At 35.6% G+C, this 22,670-nt stretch overlaps 1 protein-coding gene across 2 annotated transcripts; it reads left to right on the plus strand.

Moving 5' to 3' along the window:
• Window positions 1-16,426: 16,426 nt before the first annotated feature.
• Window positions 16,427-19,364, plus strand: LOC133782883 (uncharacterized). Of its 2 annotated transcripts, none has more exons than XM_062222321.1 (9): window positions 16,427-16,622; window positions 16,707-16,764; window positions 16,864-16,975; window positions 17,078-17,231; window positions 17,635-17,686; window positions 17,780-17,926; window positions 18,009-18,120; window positions 18,291-18,417; window positions 18,777-19,364. In XM_062222321.1, exons 1-9 carry the CDS (start codon window positions 16,498-16,500, stop codon window positions 19,231-19,233), a joined length of 1,344 nt encoding a protein of 447 aa, XP_062078305.1. In that variant the 5' UTR covers window positions 16,427-16,497; the 3' UTR covers window positions 19,234-19,364. The 2 variants fall into 2 exon arrangements, with proteins under 2 accessions (XP_062078305.1, XP_062078306.1); XM_062222322.1 differs by having other exon boundaries at window positions 16,524-16,622; window positions 16,715-16,764.
• The last annotated feature ends 3,306 nt before the right edge of the window (window positions 19,365-22,670 follow it).

Genomic DNA, 22,670 nt, shown 5'->3' on the forward strand with positions numbered 1-22,670 from the left:
GGCTTCGGCTCATGGGTGCTCTGTGTTGCAGGTAAGGGCAATGTCTGAGTCAACCAACCATGAGTACGGAGAGCGTGAAGCGACGCGTACATGTTTGGCCTGCCCGACTGCTTTGGTTGGGGGTTTATTCGAAAATGGCTGTAATAATCTATGATTTTATGATTTCTCAACTGTAACCTTATTTCAAGATGTAATTAGTTTTCAAACCTTAATTTGGGATCCCAAATGTTTAATAATAGAAGTTTTAATGAAACGACGCATTTTCAAAGATTACAGCCTTAACTTTTAATTAGTCACACTTTTGTTTCAAAACCTCGGTTAGCGAGTTCGTTGCACACTGTTTTGTCTTAAAAACTCACTTAGTAACGGCTCTAAGGAAGTAGGGCGTTACAACTATAGAATGATAAACACTTGGGTTGAGATTAAAGCTTTATCATCTTAAGCTTTATAAACACTTGGGAAGTGAGATATAGAGTGTATTTTCAATATCAAGGTGTAGATCGGTTCTAGTACATCCAAAGGTATTCTTATTCTTAAGTTCATTTCTGTATGTTTCTTTAGTTTCCTTTAGTTTTCTTTACTCAAATCCTAACTCGTTGTTTCCATTCTTAGTTAGGTATTTAAGTTCTTTGAACTTAAGGTTTCTTTTCGGTAAGCTTCTTCTTGGTGGTTTAGTTCTCTTCTTTATCATCTTTTTTCTTTAGAAATACTCACGTTCTTATTGTTGGTTTTAGTAGTGTTCCAAATCCCGTCCTTGTTCTCAAATATCCTGGTATTGGTAAGGAAAATATGATAGATTTTGTATGCTTTTATGTTTTGATATATGCTATGATTTATGTATGATATGTTTTTAGTTTTTTTTAGCATATAAATTGTTTAGATAACAATCACATAATTTGTTTAGATAACAAACATATAACTTGTTTATATAACAAGTCATAATATATATTCCTTGGGCATATGATTGTTTAGATAAAGAGCCCCATAAATTTATATAACTTGTTTAGATAACTAAGCCCCGTAAATTTATGGGCATATGATTGCTTAGCTAGCAAGCCCCAAGAAGTATGATGGCCATTATAATGCATGTTTTATAGTATATGTTTTGTAGTCTTATGTTATGTTTTATGTTGTATGTGCTAGTAGACTTTCCTTGCTGGGCATTAGGCTCATTCCTTTAATTTTTATGTATGCAGGGAAATAGTTATGGCGGCGGAAAGATTCATGGTAGCTTGGTTTGTGTATTAAGGATGAAGAGATTTGATGGACTGCGTGACGATTCGAGGACGACGTTATTTTTAGTCTCTTTAAATTATGTTTTTATGTATTTTCCACATTTAGCTTTGTAAACAATTTCCTTTAGTTTAAAATTATGTTTTATTTTAAAACAATGGGATCCCATATCACTCATTTATGTATTTCAATATTTATTTTGGAGTTTTTAATAAAGTTATGAATATTCCTTATGTATGTTTTATTTAAATTCGTAGTTATGTCTAGTAGTTTTAATAGTCCAAAGTCTTAAAATTAGTGGGTCATTACAAGATTAGCAAGTCAGTGTAAATCTTGTGCACTGACTAATCTTAGGACTAACTTATTTTGAACATATAATCATATTTATATTCCACTGTGATTATGTCACTATAAATACGATTAGCTATATGCTCGAGATTTAATAGAAGTTTACATTAAACAAATAATCATGAAAATAAAACATGTGAGCAAAGTGATTGACCAAGTCAAAAAATGATTTCTATTCTTTTATTGATAATAAATGAGATTACAAAGAAATTTGGTTTTAATTAGGGCATAAAACCCCAACATTTATGTGTAATGCCATAGTGTTTCATCAACTGTTCAAATGGCTTATTACAAAAGTGTGTACCGTTATCACTAATGATAGCACGTGGTGAACCAAAACGGGGAAATATATTCTCTTTCCAAAATTGAAGCACAACATTGTGGTCATTAGTGTGGCATGCAATAACTTCAACCCATTTAGACACATAATCAACTCCAACAAGAATATAAATATTACCAAAAGAGTTAGGAAATGGCCCCATAAAATCATTGCCCCAAATATCAAATATGTCAATGATAAGAATATGATTCAAAGACACTTTTAGTCACACTTCCTAACTTTTGACAACGCTCACGAGCTTTACAATAAATATATGTATCACGAAAGATAATAGGCCAATAAAATATATTCAGCAGTTGTTTTCTTACCACTAAAATGTCCTCCACATGCATGATCATGACAAATAGATATAATTTTAGGTTGGTCACAATTTGGAATGCATCTTCTAATTATTTGATCATGGCAGTATTTAAACAAGTAAGGATCATCCCAAATAAAGTTTTTCACCTCAGAATAAAATTTAAATTTATCATGCTTAGACCAATGAGATGATATTTCTTTAGTGACCAAATAATTAACAATATCAGTATACAAAGGCAAGGAATAAACATGTATCAATTGTTCATCAGGAAATGTTTCAGTGATAGGAGTGCATTCATGAGTATTTTCAACAACTAGCCTAGACAAATGATCAGCAACAACATTTTTCAGATCCTTTTTTATCACTTATTTCTAAGTCAAATTCTTGTAAAAGAAGGATCCAACGAATTAAACGAGATTTAGCATCCTTTTTTGACAATAGATATTTTAATGCATCATGATCATAATAGACAATAATTTTAGATCCTAATAGATAAGACCTATATTTATCCAATGAAAAAACAACAACAATCAATTCTTTCTTGGTTGTGGAATAATTTAATTGAGCATCATTTAAAGTTTTGATAACATAGTAAATTACATGAGGTATCTTTTCAAGTCTTTGTCCTAAGACAACACCTATAGCATAGTCAGAAGCATCACACATTATTTCAAAAGGTATTTTCCAATCAAAAGGTCAAATAATGGGTGCACTAGTCAAAAGATTTTTCAATTAATCAAAGGCAACATGACAATCATTATCAAAGACAAAAGAATTTTCTTTTCCAAGTAATTGGCATAAAGGCCGAGAAATTTTGCTAAAGTCTTTTATAAATCTTCTATATAAATCGGCATGCCTTAAGAAATATCTAATTTCTTTCACAGTTTTAGGTAGGGGAAGTTTTGAAATAAGATCAACTTTAGCTTTATTAACTTATATTCCCTCAGACAAAATCACAAGTCCTAAAACAATTCGTTTTTTTGACCATAAAATGACATTTTTCCCAATTAAGCACAAGGTTAAGACAAGAGAAAGATGGTTCAAACATCCATCAAAGGAAGATCAAAACACAGAAAAATCATCCGTAAATACTTCAAGGAATCTTTCAACCATGTCAGAAAAAATTGAAATCATACACCTTTGAAAAGTCGCAGGTGCATTGCATAATCCAAAAAGCATGCGACGATAGGCAAAATTCCCGAAAGGACATGTAAATATAGTCTTTTCTTGATCTTCTGGGGCAATGGGGATTTGGTTATATCCCGAATACCCATCAAGAAAGCAATAATATACATGACTAGTTAAATGATCAAGCATTTGATCAATAAAGGGTAAATGAAAGTGGTCTTTTTTAGTAACATTATTTAGCTTCCTATAGTCTATGCGCACTATCCACCCCGTTTGTACTTGAGTAGGGATTAATTCATTTTTCTTGTTTTTAAAAACAGTGATCCTCGAATTCTTAGGAACAACTTGGACTGGACTAACCCATTGACTATCAGAAATAGAGTAAATGATACCCACATCTAATAATTTAATGAACTTTTCTCTAACTATTTCTTTCATATTTGGATTTAGCCTTCTTTGACATTCCTGAGAGGTCTTAGCATTCTCTTCTAGATGGATTCTATGCATACATATGGATGGGATAATGGTATGATATGATAACATGCAAGGTTTCAAACTCTCCTAGAAAAGCATATTTTAAATTTCTGGCAAGGGTTTCAGGTCTAACTTTGGAGACTTAGAATTGATTGAATATGCTCTAGGGGTGAAAAAGGTTCAGTTATGGTATCATTTAAGGGCATAGATTCTAACAAAGAATTCACATCATTCATAGAATCATCAACATGTAAGCTCATACCAAAATATTTTTCACAAAAGTCAAGCAAGTCATTTCCATCATCTTCAAAAATATTCTCAGTCATGTTAACTTCATGCACTTCCTCATACTTAATAGATTTAGCAACATTAAATATATTCAATTCAAGAGTCATATTTCTAAAAGATAATTTCAAAACGCCATTATGATAGTTAATGGTTGCAGTAGATGTAGCTAAGAATGGTCTACCTAAAATGATAGGAATTTGAGCATGCACATTTTCCACAGGTTGAGTATCAAGAACAATGAAGTCAATAGGAAAGCAAAATTTATCAACTTTTATCAAAACATCTTCTATAATTCCTCTAGGAATTTTCACAGAACGATCAAATAATTGAAGAGTTATAGAAGTAGGTTTTAGTTCACCAAGACCAAGTTGTTTATAAACAGAATAAGGCAATAAATTCACACTAGCACCCAAATCAAGTAAAGCCTTGTTAATAAAATGATCACCAATAATGCATGAAATTTTGGGACACCCAGGATCTTTATATTTAACAAGACTCTTATATTGAATAATGGAACTAGCTTATTCAGTTAAAAATTCCTTTTTAGGAACATTAGTGTTTCTTTTTACAATACAAAGATCCTTCAAAAATTTAGAGTAGGCAATCATTTGTTTAATGACATCTAAGAAAGAAATATCGATACTAACTTGCTTAAAAACTTATAAGATGTCATTATATTGGCCGCTTTTTTAATTGGAAGTAATTTTTGTGGGAATGAGGCTTTGGGAATGAAAGGATGGATTGTAGTATCCTCCTTTGAAGAGTCATTGGCATTAGAACTAGAAAATTGACTCTTTCTTTTTTCTTTTTCAACCTCGGGTATGTAATCGGGTTTGACAATGTTCTTTCCGGACCTAAGAGTTGAAATTGATTTGACTTCTCCATTATGACTAGACTTTCCTATCTCATATTGGCCTTTTGGATTTGTGATAGGTTGACTAGGAAATGTTCCTTTTTCTCTATCAACTAAAGCAGTAGCGAGTTGTCTTACTTGTGTCTCGAGTTTGGTAATTGATTGAGACTGATTTTGTAGGATTTGTTTAGTGAAGTGCACAAATTGTTGTAAAGTATCTTCTAAGGAAGGTTTCTTTTGTTGAGGATATGGTTGATTTTGTGGGGCATGCATTTGGTTTTGCGTGTTGTATTGGTGCCCTTGATTCATTGGAGGCTGGTTTTGTCTCCATGAAAAGTTTGGATGGTTTCTCCAATTTGGATTATAAGTAGATGAACATGGACTATCATTTGGTTTCCCATAAGCATGAATCGCATTGGCCTCCTCAAAAAAGACCTTTTAGTAGGAAGGACATGATTGGGCATTATGACAAGGACTAAAACATATAGAACAAACATATTTTCTTGGTTGCATTGGAGAATTTATAGTTTGGCTTATGGCTAAAGCTTCTACTTTTCTCGTTAATTTGTTTAAGGACGTTCTTAAGTCTAATTCATATTTTACTTCATACCTTCATCCTCTTTTTGGTGAATTAGTTGACCTAGACCTAGGATCAAAATAATTTCATTGTTGTGAATTGACAGATAAATCTTCAACGGCGTCCCAAGCCTCTTGCCCTTGAAATTGTAAAATTTTTCCATTATGCATAGATTGAATCATTTGACGATTAGAGGGAGTCAAACCATCATAAAAATATTTTACAAGTCTCCATTTTTCAAAACCATAATGAGGATATTTTAATAATAAATATTTAAATATTTCCCAACATTCATAAAACTATTTATTATCTTTTTGAAAAAACTCAGAGATTTCTCTCCTTAGACTATCAGTTTTAGACATAGAAAAAAATTTCAACAAGGATTTATTATAAAGTTGATCCCATGTGGTTATACACCCCATGGGAAGAGAATTTAACCAAGCTTTTGATTTGTCTTTTAATTAAATAGAAAATAATTTTAGTTTGACTGACTCATTAGAAAAAAATTGAAATCTAAATGTTGAGCGAATTTCTAAGAAATCTTTGACATGTATGTAATGTTAGGAAAATATGTTTTATTGCTCAATGGAAATATGGAAAAACCAAAATACAACTCTATGCAAAAAATACAATGGACAAGATGATTGATTAAAAGAATATTACAACTCAATTGCTCAAAATACAAGTAAATAGAAAGATGTAGAAGAAGAATGTTACAAACTTAATACTATAATAATACAAGTAAATAAGAAGAACAAGAGGAACAAAAGAATGAAAACACAAACAAACTCTCACACTACCAAAGTGTAGAGTAGTGGGGATTACTAACTTGAACAAGGTTTAAAACCTTTGTCCAAAAGCTTATTTCCCCCTAACTTAAGCACTAAGAGATCTCACACAGATTTTTGGAAATGCTTTATGGAATAATCAAGCCTCAAGGTGTATTTTCCAGCCAAGTGCTTTGTGGATGAAAAATGGTGTGTCATACAAGTGACCATTAGGCTCCTATTTATAGAGTTTGAGATACCCCTTTGAATTTCAAATTCCACCAACCCTCATGGCTGTTACCAATGTTTAATTGGATGTTTATGGAATTAAAATGGAGATTTGGGAGTTATTTGGGATGTTAGAACCGTTCAATTTGGAAAAAACTGAAAATTCACATAGGTTGTCAGCCTCATTGGCCGCGGCCAGAATCATCAGTGGCCGCGGCCACAGCCTTTTTTCAGCCAAAAATGTGATTTTTCCAAAACGTCCCAAATCCTTTCCCACATGATTTTGTAACCTCCAAATACCTATTGGGAGTTAAAAACATGTCTCCAATAGTCATATATCATCATGGCTTTATGAAATCCAATCTCAAATGTGTAACATATAATATACACATTATTGGGTAATATTTGGGAGTTACAAATTTGTTACTGATTTTGTAACTCCAAAATATGTCACATTTGGACACACACATGTGTCCAATTTTGTGACTCTCAATAATATGTTACAAGGTGTGACAAATCACATTTGTGTGACAAATCACATTTTGTCACATTATTTAATATAATATTATATTATATGAAATAATATAACATGTAAGGATCCTCTCTATCTAATCCATAAAAGATGGTAACAATTGGATGATTGATGGTTTAAGCTCAAAATGGGTAGCAGGAGTGGTAGGAAAAATAATACATGAATGAGCATTAGATGAAATAGGTACAAAATATTCAAGTAAGGTCTTTTCATGCACAACATTTTCATCAACATGATTTCTATTAATATTAGCAATTGGTTCCATGATGCTCAAATTTTTACTAACACTTTATTTCAAATAAAGATAAACGTCTCTTTAGTAATCGATTTTTTGAATTAAGTTCCCAATGATGCATACAATTTTCGAAAATAAGGCAACAAAGATAATCTCAAGCAAACAATTTTTTGATGTGGAAGATCAGAAAAAACCGCAACCACAGAGCATACTTAGAATTTTTAGAGATTTCACAACAATATAATTTTTATGGTTTACTTGTCCCCATGCCTATTTGATTTCACTTACTCGCACGCTACTAGCAACTCCCCCGAGGTTAATTAGCAGAGGTGGATTGGGAATTTTGTTCAAATTTCCTTTAAGCAAATATTGCTTATGGTGAAATGACAAACTTTATGTTTTTTTTTTCCAAGTATTTTTTCACAATTACACAAATAATATGATAAGAGAAATAAAATAAGATGAAATTGATAATGTTAACTAATATTGAACAAGAGTTGGTAGGCTGGCTCAAGAGAAAAGGGTGGCAAGCTGGCTGGTGTGGGCCTGAGAGCTGCTGGGTTCTCTGTTGGGCCGAAGGGGGGAGCTGAGGCGTGGGTTGCAGGTGCCTGGGCTGAGACAAAGGAGCAGTAGGCGGGCTGGGGTGTCTTGGGTTGTGGGCTGAGCGCATGAGGAGGGCCTGTAGGGGCTAGGTGGCTTAAGCTACTGAGAGGCACAGGCGTGGGCTGGGAAGTTTGGGCTTGGAGGCTTTTCCTTTTGGCATTTCAATAATGCCATTTTTCCTTTTTTTTTCTTTAGATTATTTTCTTTTCTTTTTTCTGATTTTTCAACCCAAAAATGCATCATAATTCATACAAAATAAACATAAACTAAATTAAAACTAAATATTTAAATAATAAAATATACAACATAAGTTCCATGAAAATACTAATTAAAACTTAATTTACTTTGACATTTAAGCTGAATAAAATCACCTTTTTAACTTTTAATCTAACAACACTAATTTCAAATAATTAAACTACAACATTTTACAATATAATATCTATAAAAATATATAAAAATCTAAAAAAAATTACAATAAGACTAATAAATTTAAAATTACTTAAAAACTCAAAGACTAAGCAACAATTAACATAAAAATGTGGTAAAATAACTCTATTTTGTAGAGTTATCACTTGTTTAGCAATGAGAGCTCTATTTAAGTCATCCGAATTTCAAAAACCCAATCCACCTTTCTCTTTTCTTCTGCAAAGTTTCTCCCAACTTCCCCAATGAATTTTCCGTTTGGTTGTCAAAGAACCTGTAATGCCCCAAATTTTCTAATAAGGTTTATGACATTGATTAGGAGGCCGGGAGGGCTATAATTGATTTATTGTATTATTAAATGATAATATGCATGTGTTAGGTGTATTAAATATGCATGTGAACCCATTTATGAGTAATTGGGTGATTTTCATATTTTGGCCATTTCAGGCATATTTGGCATATATGTGATATGTGTGTGATGCTTTATTATTATTTGGTTATGCCAGGGTTACCCAGCACGAGACGATCCTAGGAGGTAAGCTAGTGGGAAAGTCACAACGAGATTTATTCTTGACTCGGAGAGAGAGTCAAGGGGTATTTAGAGCATTACCGGGTTATTGGGTAATGAGAATCAATATTTGGTGATAAATTGGGAGTTAGTAAGATCAGGAGGAAATTCTGGAGGTTTTGACTATTTTGTCTTCGGGGGTGTTTTCGGGATCTCGAGCGTTAAGATTTGTTTAAGGCTACTTAATCTTGAAGTAACCTTTTAAGAAATAAAAAAAATGTTATGTACGTTCTCTCTCCCTCTAAGTTCCATTTTCGTCTCCCGATTGCATTTTTGAAGGAAACTTGAGTTCTAGGACATGGATTCAAGTGACGATTGAGGCATAGTGATCCTAGGGAAGATTAGAAGCTTATTAGCCGAGAATGATTTAGTTGGAAACAACTCAATCAGAGGTAATTCAAGTTTTAAGTTTTTTATAGTTTTTAAGCTTGAATTGGACTTTGTGTTTTGATGAGTTTTTGTTTGATTTGAGGCTTGGGTTTTGTTGGTTTTGGACGATGGGGATGTTTGAGAACTTTGATTTTTGAGTTTGGAGATGTTTGGATAGGTTTTTGGGAGGTTTTAAAAGGTTGAAAACGGGGAAAAATGGCTGGTCTGAGGGTGGGCTGCGACCCTGTTCTTGGGCACCGCGGCCCAAGCTCGATGAAGCAGGTGGAAGGGTTTTGTGAGCTCTGGGGGCCGCAACACTAGGTGTAGGGTGCTGCGGCACTTGCCTCTGATGCCTATGTTTTGGCTGGGGGTCGCGGCTCAGTGAGTTGGGGTTGCGTCGTTTGAGGGTATTTATGGCCGAAATGATGTTTTAAGCTTGGGAACTCAAACCTTAGGCCTCGGGATCATTCCTACTACTCGGTTTAGTGGGATTGGATGTCTCAGAGGCTAGGTCTTGGTTCCGGGATTGGTTTTAGAACTTGAACTTATTGGATCACCGTTTGTGGTTGTGACTAGGTTATCACTAGAGGCTTGAAGTAAGGATCGTGCTTGTGGCTTGTTTATTGTTAACCTATGCTTGGACCAAAGGTAAGAAAACTGCACCCTGTGTATATGTGACATGCATGGTTATTCTTGATGCATGTTGGATGTTTAAATGTGACATGCATGGTTATTGTTGAGGCATGTCAAGTGATTAAATGTGATGCATGTGTTGCATGAGAAACATGTGATTAGGGCATGCTATGAATATGGAATATGAGATTGCTCAGAGCTTGAGTCTCTGTGTTTATGCATGATCCTAATTATGCTAGCAATTGTTAAGTAAGCATGCTGAATGCCCTATATTTAGATATTTAACATATGATATATGTTTGGTAGCATTGCTTACTTGTGTATGACACTGACTAGTCAGAGTCGGCACTAGTCGCGTATTACTGAACTGAGAGTCAGAAACGGCATAAGCGTCATGAACGCAGGGTCGATAAAAGATTGGATCTAATCGATATCAGCATTGAATGACTTCTGGGAGCATTGATGCTGGACCGACCCGAAGGTCGATGAAAATTATAAGCGCTTGACTAGTCTAGGACTAGTTACTCAGAGCCAGGACCAAAGGCCTAGGTGATTGTTTGTCACGTGGCTAGGGAGCGGAATCCCATGGTTATGACTCTATGGTCATGCGATATGTTATATTGGTGACTAGTTCATCAAACACCTATCTTGATAAACTAGTGAAATGATCACTTATTTGCAAAGCCCCGGTAACCCTATCATCACATGGCTAAAGGGAACAGAACCCACCTTAGTGACTTGTACAACTGTCACTCTTCTATTTAGGGCTATAAGCCCAGTATGGTTACCAGAACCACCAGTGTTAAATCACTTATTTGATTAAGATTGACTTGATAGTCATCCACTCAAGAGGGCAGGATTCCTTATCCTGGATACCCATCATTACGTGAACTTATTTGCCTGCTTGAATAGAGCTATATTTTCTAGGCGTGTGCCTTATGATTTGATGTCATGTTATGACTGTTCATGAGCATATTGAGTTTTCTTGCTGGACTTCGGCTCATGGGTGCTATGTGGTGTAGGTAAAGGCAAAAGAAAGTTGGACCATCTTTAAGTTGGAGAGCTTAGATGACGATGTGTACATATGCGGTTGCTCGACCGCCACGGCCGAGGGTTGAAAGAGGAACTAGGGTTAAACCCTGTTTTGCCGCTTAGATCGACTGGTTGTAAATATTTTCTTGTAATAGACCTTTAAATTATATTTTTGAAATCCCAATGTATACAGTAAACTTTCTAATGAAACGTTATATCTTAACCAAAATTTTTAAATCCCTAAACTGCTAATCATACTTAGTTACACGATTTTGGCCAAATGACTCGATTAACGAGTTTAGCACTGTTTATAAGGCACACCGTAACGGTCCCTGGAATTTAGGGCGTTATAGAACCCCACCAAAACCGGGCAGCCATGGCATGAAGATCTTTAAAAATGCTTTTGGGGATCCGAAAACAACCCATTATATAATAAGGGATAGCTTGAATAACCTTTATTAACACTTCTCAACCAAATTGTGAAAAAAGACTAGCCTTCCACCCTTGTAATTTATTCTAAACTTTCTGTTCGAGAACTTCAAAGATTTCTTTCTTTCGCTTACCTACAAAAGTCAGTATCACCAAATAAGAACTGTGAGCATCAACCAATTTCACCTCCAAATAAGCAGCCACCGTACTAGCATCCTCCTTTGCTATTCTTTCCCCCATACACACTTCCAACTTATCAAAATTTATTTGCTGCCCAGATACTTGCCCATAATCGGCTAGAATTTTCTTTATGGTCTCACTTTACTCCTCACAAGCCTTCAAAAAGATAAAGCTATTGTTAGAAAAAAAAAAATGAGAGACCCTCAGCCCTTGTTTGCCAAAAGAAACCCCTCGAATTTTTCCTTGATTGCCAAAAGAAACCCCCCTTGAATTTTTCCTTGATGCTCCACTTCGTGAATAAGACAAGAGAAGCCTTTGGAATAAAGGAGGAAGAGATAAGGAGAAATAAGACCTCCTTGTCTCAAACCACGATGGGGATGAACCGAGCCTCTAATTTCACCGTTTATGAGAATGGAGAAAGAAACCAAACATATACAATTCATAACTTTATGAATCCAAAGCTCATCATAACCAAGATAGCTCATCATGACCTCCAAAAACTTCCACTCTACACAATCATAAGCTTTGGACATATCAAGCTTTAAAGCCATACGATTTCCGTTGCCAAATCTGCTCTTGCGCATTGTATGAAGACTCTCAAAGTCAATTATAGCATTATATTGGATCAACCTTCCTCCAATAAAGGCACTTTGGTTATCCAAAATCACGAGGTAAACTATCCTTCATTCTATTGGCAAGACACTTCAAAATCCCCTTATAAATCACATTACAAAGGCTAATTGGCCAAAAATTAGTCATCTGTACCTGGTTTTTCATCTTAGGGATCAAGCAAAGAAGGGCATGATTTATCGTTGAACAATCTGTAATCTTATTAAGCATTCTAGGCATGTTCGAGTGACAGTCGACCCCACAAGATCCCAATGGGATTGGAACAAAAGGCATGGTAGTCCATCAGAACACAGAGCTTTAAGAGGATTGATTTGAAAAATGGTAGCCTTAACTTCCTCCTCAGTAAAAGGTTGCAGAAGCATGTCATTCGATGAGGGACACATTTTTTGAAGTCCTGAAGCAAATATGTATCATGATGTTGAGATGCAAAAAACTCACTAAAATAGGTGCATCAAACTTGTTCAATACCATCCATGCTATCTTTCCAACGCATATCAGCATCAAACAACCCTTTTATTGCGTTCTTTTTCCTTCTACCTGAAGCATTCTTATGGAAAAATTTCGTGTTTCGATCTCAATTTTTCAACCAAATAGCCCGACTCCTTTGACGCCATATAAGTTCTTCATTTTCTTCCAAAAAAATAAAGGCTTTTTTTCACTATTCACCATCTCAGCCAGTCACTCCTATCCCATGACTTTGATAAAATATCAACTTCTTGTTGAAGCTGCCTCTTTTTAAGATCCAACTCCTTTCTACATTTTCTATTCCACTTATTTAGCTTTGAGCCACAAAATATAAGTCTTCGTTTCAAATCCTTCACAGTTCCAATGCTATATGTATTACACCAAATATCCTTAATGACCTCTTGATTTATCCAAGCTCGTTCATAGTGGAAGCGAGATTTCCACCGAAGTTGTTGAGACTTTTGAGGGTCTAGAATTGAGTTAAATTTAAGATGAAGAGGTTTGTGATATGAATTTCTTCGAGGAAGATGAGTAACTTTAGCCACCACAAAAATACTAGCCTATTCTTCATTGCAAAAAATTCTGCCTAATCTCTCAAAGACTAAGTTCCCCTGCCGACCATTGCACCAAGTAAAAATACCATCTTTAGAATTAATCTCCTTGAAACAACAAGCATCAATAATATTTTGGAAATTACGCATCAAATACTTTGGCTTAACACTTCCACCCTTTTTTTTGCCATAGACAAAATTTCATTAAAATCACCTCTGCAAACCCAAGGGACTTTGAGACTATCATGGAGCCGCCGAAGAATTTCCCAAGATTACGTTCTTAGACTTGCTATTGGATCGCCATAAAAACCTGTCATTCTTCACTTCAAACCCTTCTCTATAGAAACCACAGCGTCAATATGCCCAGCTAAAAAAGAAAGAATAGACACCTCAGCTATATCCTTCCAAAGAAAAGCAAGAACGTCACTTCTACCAATCGCATCAACACAAAAGCATCCCTCAAAACATAGATGAACCTTAACCCAATTCATCTGAATAGATTTCAGACGAGTTTCAGCTAGGAAAATGATAGCAAGCAAATGAGCTATGTCATGGGAAATTAGAGTTTGTAATGTCCAAGGATTTCCCAGTCCTTGGACATTCCAAATAATGGGTCTGCATACATTCATCTCTATAGCTTGTCCCGCAAAGTCCGCCGATATGTTTGTCGTAGCAAGGTTGGAATCTATCACTTTAGAAACTTCCCCTTGAAGTAGATTTGGGACTTCCTCTTTTTGGATTGGATCTCCTCTATCATTCCTTACTTTTTTCTTCAATGAAACCACCCTTCTACCAGCTTTTTTTTTAAGATTGTCTTGCTGTACCAAACTTATTTTAATGTCAGCAACCTTCTCAGCTTTTTAAGCCTCCAAATTCCATAACTTCATTTCTATGATGACCATTTTGGTATCAATAACTTTTGGTTTAGAATGCTTCATGCTAGACATGTCTTCATGGTCTTCTATAGTGAATCGAGAGTCCACTCTTCTCTTCTTGTTAGAAGTGTGGTCAGTTTCCGTTTCTTGGTCCTCCGGTTGAATAGCTATTCGAATCTCTCTGCTTTTTCCTCCATCTGTAGAAAACATATTATCAATAGTGGGTCTGCATACATTCATCTCTACAGCTCCCAGTGTAGCTTGGTTATCCTCATGGAACCCATCGTTCTTTCGTAAGTGAAAAACTTGGTCGACAATCCTTGTTCTAGTAGTCGGGCTATCTTTGTCTCTGGTCGGTTCAAGTACCGATTTCTGCTCCTGTTGCGCTATATTAAGATCCTGAAATCCATCTCTAACTTCACTCTCAATCTTAAGCTACACACCATAAGCTCTTCCTTGAATGTCGTTGGCCCCTTTAACAAAAGTACTCTCCTCTGTACACCATTTCTGATCGTGACTAATTGATCCGCTTTGAAAGCACATATACGAAATACGCTCATACTTAAACGAAATCCATTTTCATTGGAGATCTAGACTTTAAACTTAAAGAAACCATTGGCAATAATTCGGGTAAGATCACCGTTGTGAATTTCAATGATATCGCCCACCATTTTTGCCAATCGTTCAGTGTTCCTCTTGGTCCGATATTCGCTTAGGACATTAAGGGCTCGGACCCAAGCTGGGAATTGTAGTAATTTATTGTCCCAAGAATCAATTGATTCATTCAATATGCCAAGAATTAGAATTCCATTATTTAAGTGCCAAGGCATTTTATTGAGAATTTGAGTTAGATGATTCTTATCTTTGAAAGTGAAGATCAAGAAACTAGCTAGATTGGTTCGACCTTTGAGCTTAGCATCCCAATCTTGATCCTTTAGTCTCCATATTCGGCAGAGCACCGTCTTTAGAAACCCACTGCTGAACTCCTTCGTAGAACAGAGTCTTCCCTTCAAGCATAGTCTCCCTGCTGTAGCTGCTTCCTTCAGGCCGTCATCGACTTCCCATTCTTCTTCCTCTGCAACAGTGAGGTTCTCTGTTTTAGTGAGTAGGTCTTCCATTGGAGGCCACACAATAGGTGCAATCAACGTTGAAAAGGCTCTTCTCGAGAGAGAGCAAACCCTAGCATATATATATTTTTAAAAAATATTCTTTATTTTTGGTGTTTTTTTTTTACATTTTTACAGTCTTTTTTTCTTCCAAAATACTACATTAAGTTTTGAGAAAATACGTTTTCTAAAGTTTTATATTTACAAAAATATAGTGTCAATTAAATAACTAAAAAAGAACAATAAGACAATAATTAAACATTAACCCACTACATGCTAATGTTTTTTTTAAAAAAAAAATCAAAATATATCTAAAAATAACTAAACAACAATTAGACATCAACACAACAACATAATAACTATATATAAACTTAAACAACTAAAAACCAACATGAAAACAACTATACATAAAAGCTAAATAACACAAAAACAACAACCTCACAACAACACAATGCAACCCATGACATTTTAAAAAAGCAACACACTGCAATATAATATCAAAAAAACAACTTAAATGCAACACGACAACACCCTCACAACAACAACATTGAAAAAACCTAGAACTTGCACCCAGCTCTCACTGCCTAACCACCGTGAACCTAGAACCCCTAGTCTCATCGTCCCCCAAGCCCCAAAATCGAGCCCAGATGCACCCCGACCCAAGCTTCGAGCACCCATGCGATTCGTGAGCCCCGTCCAAGCTCCGAGCTTCGTCGCCCATAGCGCCGTCCGACCACTCACAAGTGCGATTCCACCAGCACCCGACCCGACCTAAGCCTCTGCGCACCCATGACCCCTCGCCTCTCCCCATCTCGGCTCCATGTCGCGAGATCCCCAAGCACCCATGTGCGAGCTCCGAGCACCCCTGCGATTCCCGAGCCCCAATTCGCGCCTCCCAGTTGCAATTCCGTCGGCGTTCGACCACGCACAGCCGCGATTCCACCAACATCCAGAGCCGACCCAGCCTCTGCGCAAGCCCAAGACCTCTCAATGTTCGATGCCTGGGTTCTCTGCTACTGCCTTACCAGAGAAGATAGGAGCCAATGGAGTCCGTAAAAATGAAGAAAAAAAACTTTGAACAATACAAATGTTAAAAATACCGTGCAAGTAAAAAAGTTAAAATTGTGTCAGTTTTGTCACTTTATTGTAAAATTTCCTTTACAAAATCAGATTTTTTACAATCCCAACTTTTATCAAGGCAAAGTGAATATAAGTATCAATACTATTAACTTCACTCAAAAAAAATTATATTATTAACATTATGTGAAGAAAGAAAGAGTGAGATGAGGTAGCTGTGTGGGTGAGCTGCAAGGAAGAGAGAAAGAAAGGATGGTGGTGCAGAGTCGTTGCTGTGGTATCCACACTAGAGGAGTAGCAACCCCTTCTTCACCATTTCTCACCTTCTCTTCTTCTTCTTCTTCTTCTTCTTCTTCCCTATCTCGCCCCTCTATCAGGTCCACTATACTCTTCTTTTTCATTAAAATTTCACTTCTATTATCTTCTGAGTGTTGTCGTTGATGGCGGATTGGTTATGGTAGGTACGCAGTTCTGGGTGCTGGTTTTGCTGGCCTCTCTGTTGCTTGGCATTTGCTCCGCGTAAGTATTCTATTCGCTCGATGTCTCTGTCCTTCTCTCTTTCGGTGTCTCTGTAGTTTTGAATTTTCAAAGAAGGGTTTTTGTTATATACATATGCAGGAGAGTACTGCAGAGGACTTAAACTTACGAATAGATATTTATGATGAAATTGGGATTGGGGGAGGTGCTTCTGGAATTTCTGGAGGACTACTTCATCCTTATTCCCCTAAAGGTTAGTGGGTGCTCTTTATTTTTATCTTTTGAAGAAAAAAAGAAAGAGGAAAAAGGGTGTTCATGTAAGATGTTAATGATGTTGGGTATTATGGTCTTGCAGCTAAGCTTCTATGGAGGGGTGCTGAGTGTTGGAATGAGTGTTTAAAGCTTTTGGGCGTTGCTGAAGCAGCAGAAGCATCAATGGATTCTGACCAGTTAAGCTCTGGAATTTCAGATTTTGATACTCACTTTCAAGGCCTCATAGTTCGGAAAAGGTCTCTTTCTCTCTCTCTATATATTTATATAACTGCAGTTGTCTCAACTTATTTCTATATTTTATTCCATATTTGTCATGTGTGAAATGTTGTGTTTTAACTAGTGTGAAGTATATGGTTGTTGTTGATGAATGGAGTGCACTAGTACATAATGGAAAACTAAGCGAATAATGCATTTACTATTTCCTTAATCTTGTTCTTATGTAGTATTTGAGTATACAATAATGTTTTTTGAAAGGTCAAAAGGGTTCTGTAGCATATGATGCAAAATTAAGTAAAAAAATGCTTTTACTATTTCCTTAATCTTGTTCTTAATTACGTGGGATATGAATTGTATGGAGTATTATTTTTTTAAAAGGTCAAAAGGGTTCTCTACTTATTAGTGGATAATTTCTCCATTCAGGGGAATCTTGAGACCAGCAGTCAGCATGAAAAACTTGCTATTGATAAGCGATGTAATTATCTCTGAACTTGGTATGAGCACAAGGGCTTGGTGTTTGATTTTTGATGTTATTGTAATGTTGGTGCTTCTTTCTCTACGCCATTAGAATGCTCGGAGTTGTCTTTCCAGTTGCAGAATAGAAAGTCTTGAGAAAGATGCTGTCCAAAATCTTGTACCTAATCTATGTTTACCCTTGAACAAGGCCTTCTACATGCCTGAAGCTGTAAATATCCATCCTCAACGTTATGTTCAGGTCTGAATCATAAATCCCATGCGATACTTAAAGATAATAGACTTGCTTTGCCTGACTTAACCATCTGACGGTTATTTGCTAGGCGCTTTACATAGCGTGTAAAAATTTAGCAAAAGAATTATCTGCATCTGGCACTGGAGAAAAAGAGCTACATTTGCACAAGAAAAATATTAACAAACTCACTGATTTAGAAGGTAATTCTTCATTTTTTGTTATTGGATGATTCAACAAACAGCCAGTCTATTTACTTACATATTTTGGAATTTACATCGTTCATTTTTGCTTTAGAAGTTCAATGTTAATATATATATTTATATATAAATATTTTCCTATCGTTAATTTGTGGTGTGGTGCATGTAATTAGGGGAATACCAGGCAGTAATAATATGTGTAGGTGCCAAAGCAGACATGCTTCCTGAGCTTGCTGGAAGGATTCCTTTAAGGACGTGTAGAGGTGTTGTTGCACACCTTAAGTTGTCTGATGATATTGGGTAAAATAATCTTTATGCCTTCTATTTGATATTAGGTTGTCTGGTAGAATGTCTTTTCCTCTTCAATCCTCTTTTTTTGGAGCTTGCAAAGTTTCAATCTAAGCACCCACACTTGACCACTTGGACTGTACCATAGAGGGTATAGTGTTAATAATTATACTTCCAAAGTGTTTGATAAGATCAATTCAAGTACCCAAACTTAACAGCTTAAAATCTTATACTGTAACATAGATGGTTCGAAAGTGTAAAATCTTAAAATCTTACGTAATAGATTCACAATTACGTAAATATTGGTTGGTGTTAGAATTAAAAAAACTTCTAGTTTCATAAAACTTATTTTTCCAAATTCGACATTTCAGAGAAGAGTATCCAGAGGCTGGCCCCTCCATACTTTCAGATGCTTGGCTAGCTATCCAGGGCCCCCGCAGTTTGTACATGGGTTCTACATGGGAATGGAAATCAAGAAACTCTTCCCCAAATGTCTCTGCATCAGAATCCTCTCATGCCTTGGATGAACTTCTGCCTAAGGCATGTGCCATTTATCCAGATTTAAAGAAGTGGAGTTTTGCTGGAGCTCGGGCTGGTCTGAGGGCAATGCCACCACTCACTCCGCATGGCTCACTTCCACTTCTGGGTTGTGTCAATGACATTGTAGGTGACAATAAGGGCTGTAAATTCTGGTTGTTTGCAGGGCTTGGTGCTAGGGGATTGTTGTACCATGCTTGGCTTGGGAAGTTGATGGCACAGGCTGTGCTTGCATGTAATGAACAATTAATCCCATCCGAATTAACCTCTTGGCACAAGGGAACTCAATAATTAGCTAATGTAATTCTGTCTTTCAATATAAAAGTTGTCATTTATTTTTTTGGAACAAACTTTACACTTGAAATTTTATTGAGAAGAAAGTAACACCTAATATGAAACCGTTTTTTTTCTTTTCACATTCACCCTTCTAGTATGAATTAACGTTTCTGCTTTTGTTGTTAATCTCAACATCACGAGGGAACTTGGATTATAATAAGTAGCTCTATTTAATTAAAGTGGAGTTTATTGAATTACTGCTAACAAGTGCATTGTTTAGTGGTCTTTAATTACCTCAAAACGTCAAATTTGGGTTGAAAAAAGCTAACTCGAGGCTTGGGGCCAGGTGGGCCAAGTGGATATCATTTTTTGTGGCAAAAAAAGAGATAAGCTTACTCTTCCACAAGCCAGTCTTCATTGACTTACCACAACAACTTTCGTTTTCTTCTTCGACTCTTCATCATCTTTTCTTTGATCTACAAAGTTCTTATTTTTTGAACCCAAAAATTCTAGATGCAACTCTCTCTCTCTTGCTTCGGTAATTTCTTCAATAATCACTGTCAAATATAGTGTTTCTTGAGCTTATTCTTCAGGTATTGTTTCTGTCCAAAATATTTTTGTCTTGATAATTGTTGTATGTAGTTGTAAATATATTTTTTTTTTCTCTCAAACATTTAGTTAATAGGGGAGTTTTTGTTTTGTTTTTGTTCATCCAAAAGGGAGATTTGATAAAAAAGTGAGGCAGAAAAATGGCCGAGACATTCTTAACTCCAATCATTGAGAGCTTGATGATTAAAGATGAAGTCAAATCCTTAAAGGGTATTCATAAAGAAGTCGAAAGCCTAAAAGACGAACTAGAGATCATTCAGTCTCTTCTTAAAGACACAGATGCAAGGGCAGACAGAGGAGAGTTGAGCAGTGATGCTGTGAAAACTTGGATGAAACAATTGAGAGAACAAGCTAATCGTATAGAAGATGTTGTTGATGAATACCAGTGGCATGTGGCACAAGGCACTACTCACAAGCGTGGATTCATTGGCTTTTTCTGCAAAATAGGTGGCCGAATCAAAGCTTTGAAGGCACTTTATCCTTTCTTTACATATTCAAGACATTAACATATCTTTGCAAAGAATCAAAGGTATGGGCCAAGAAGTCGGCCTGAGTCAATGTCTACAGAGCGGACAAGGTTCGAGTAGTAAAACTTACCACACAGAAGAGCATGGTGCACGACTTGGTTGTCATTTTGTTGAGAAAGATGACGAGTATGTGGATATTGTTAGAATTTCTAATTCACACAAATAACATGAACAAATAATAATCTCCAACACATAATCTAAAATCACTTCATTATAATGCATATGAGAAGTCATAAATCATAAAAGCAGAAATACTAATACGAGGCTGGATGACGACATAATAGAATGATATAAATAAATATATATAAGGAACCACAACCCTAATTTATAATTAGTAATTTTCAATTTTACCCATCATAAAATTAAAAATTCACTTTCCTCTTTCTACACATTAAATCCATAATACTTTAATACCCTATGATATTTATAACATAATTAGTCACTTAATTTTATATCACACTTTATAATAGCATTATACATTATACATATGTACTCATAAAATAGGATTTTAATCCAACAATCTCTCACTTGGGCAAGATATGTTTCCTTATAAATGTACAACCTTATGAGCTCAAAATTTGCTATCATATAAATGTATTTTTTAACAATCTCGTCCATCAACCATATTCATACATGATCAAAGCGTTTTTTGTCATATTAATCATGACTAAACCCATCAACGGTCACATATATAAATACAGTCAAATGACATAGATCAATCATGGATATATAACATGTAAATTACATGCAATGTAAACCAAACATGTCTATTTCCAACTAGTCCTCCTTAAACTTTAGTGATGTTAGAATCATAACAAAAATAGAGTGAACAAACTAAAAAACTTCATTTCTGATCAGAAAAATAACCAAATACATAAATGTCTGAAATAAACATAAAGTAAATAAAATACAAACTCTCACTAAATCATGATATCCTCAAACAATACCACACCCATATGAGCAATGTGCTCATGAAAGACCTTGGGTGGTAATCCCTTTGTGAGCAGATCCGCTATCATGGAGTGTGTCCCAATGTGCTCTATGGATATTTGTCCACTCTGCACTCTTTCTTTCACAACTAGGAACTTTATGTCAATATGCTTTGACTTGGATGAGCTCCTGTTGTTGTTGGAATACAACACTGTTGACTTATTGTCACAAAATAATTTGAGTGGTCTTTCTACATTCTCCAAAATGCGCAGCCCAGTGACAAAGTTACGCAACCATATTCCATGAATTGATGCCTCATAGGATGCTACAAATTCTGCCGCCGTAGTGGAAGAAGCCATGAGTGCTTGTTTGACACTTTTCCAGGATATAGCTCCTCCAACTAAAAGATAAATATAGCCCGATGTAGATTTTTTGCTATCTTGGCACCCAGCGAAATCGGAATCAGAATACCCTACGACCTCCAAATGATCTAATTTCCTATATGTGAGTGTATAATCTTTTGTTCTCTAGAGATATCTCATAACCCGCTTGGCTATTATCCAATAGACCATACCAGGGTTGCTCAAATATCTGCCTAACATGCCAACAATATACGCAATATCTGGCCACGTACATACTTGAGCATACATTAGACTCTTTTGCCTAACATGCCAACAACAACAGCTGAGGCATAGGGAATCTTTTGCATTTCTTGAATTTCAAGGTTACTTTTAGGGCACTGACTAAGACTGAATTTATCTCCTTTAGCAACAGGGGTATCTCCGGGTCTACAATCTAGCATGCCAAACCTTTTGATTACCTTATCGATATAGCTCTTTTGTGATAATCCAAGAAAGCAGTTTCTCTCTGTGTATTTCTTTGTGATGGGGAATGAGAGAATACGAGTCGTTCTGTTTCTTGAGACCACAACCGTATATATTAACTGATATTAATATCAGTTTTGGATATTTATAATTTGACCTCTCATCAAATTATAAATATGACGTATAATTTCTACACATTTATTCCATAACATATTAATACCTCATGATACTTATAACATAATTAGTCACTTTATTTTGTATCAAATTTTATAATATCATAATACATTAATACATATATGCTCATAATAATAATAGAATTTTAATCCAACAATCTCTCACTTAAGCATATATGTTTCCTTATAATTTTATGAGCTCGAAATTTGCTATTAAAAAAAGTATTCTTTAACAATCTCGTCAACCATGGAAGAGTTGGAAATAGGCATGCTATTATCCTTGGTTAGTAAAACTTCTACCTTTCAGAGAAGATATATATTATCTGGAGGCTGGCCCCTCTATACTCTCAGATGCTTAGCTAGCTATCCAGGAGCTCCGCAGTTTTCAC

This window comes from Humulus lupulus, chromosome 6 (genome assembly GCF_963169125.1).
Source record: "Humulus lupulus chromosome 6, drHumLupu1.1, whole genome shotgun sequence".
Classification (NCBI taxonomy): domain Eukaryota; kingdom Viridiplantae; phylum Streptophyta; class Magnoliopsida; order Rosales; family Cannabaceae; genus Humulus; species Humulus lupulus.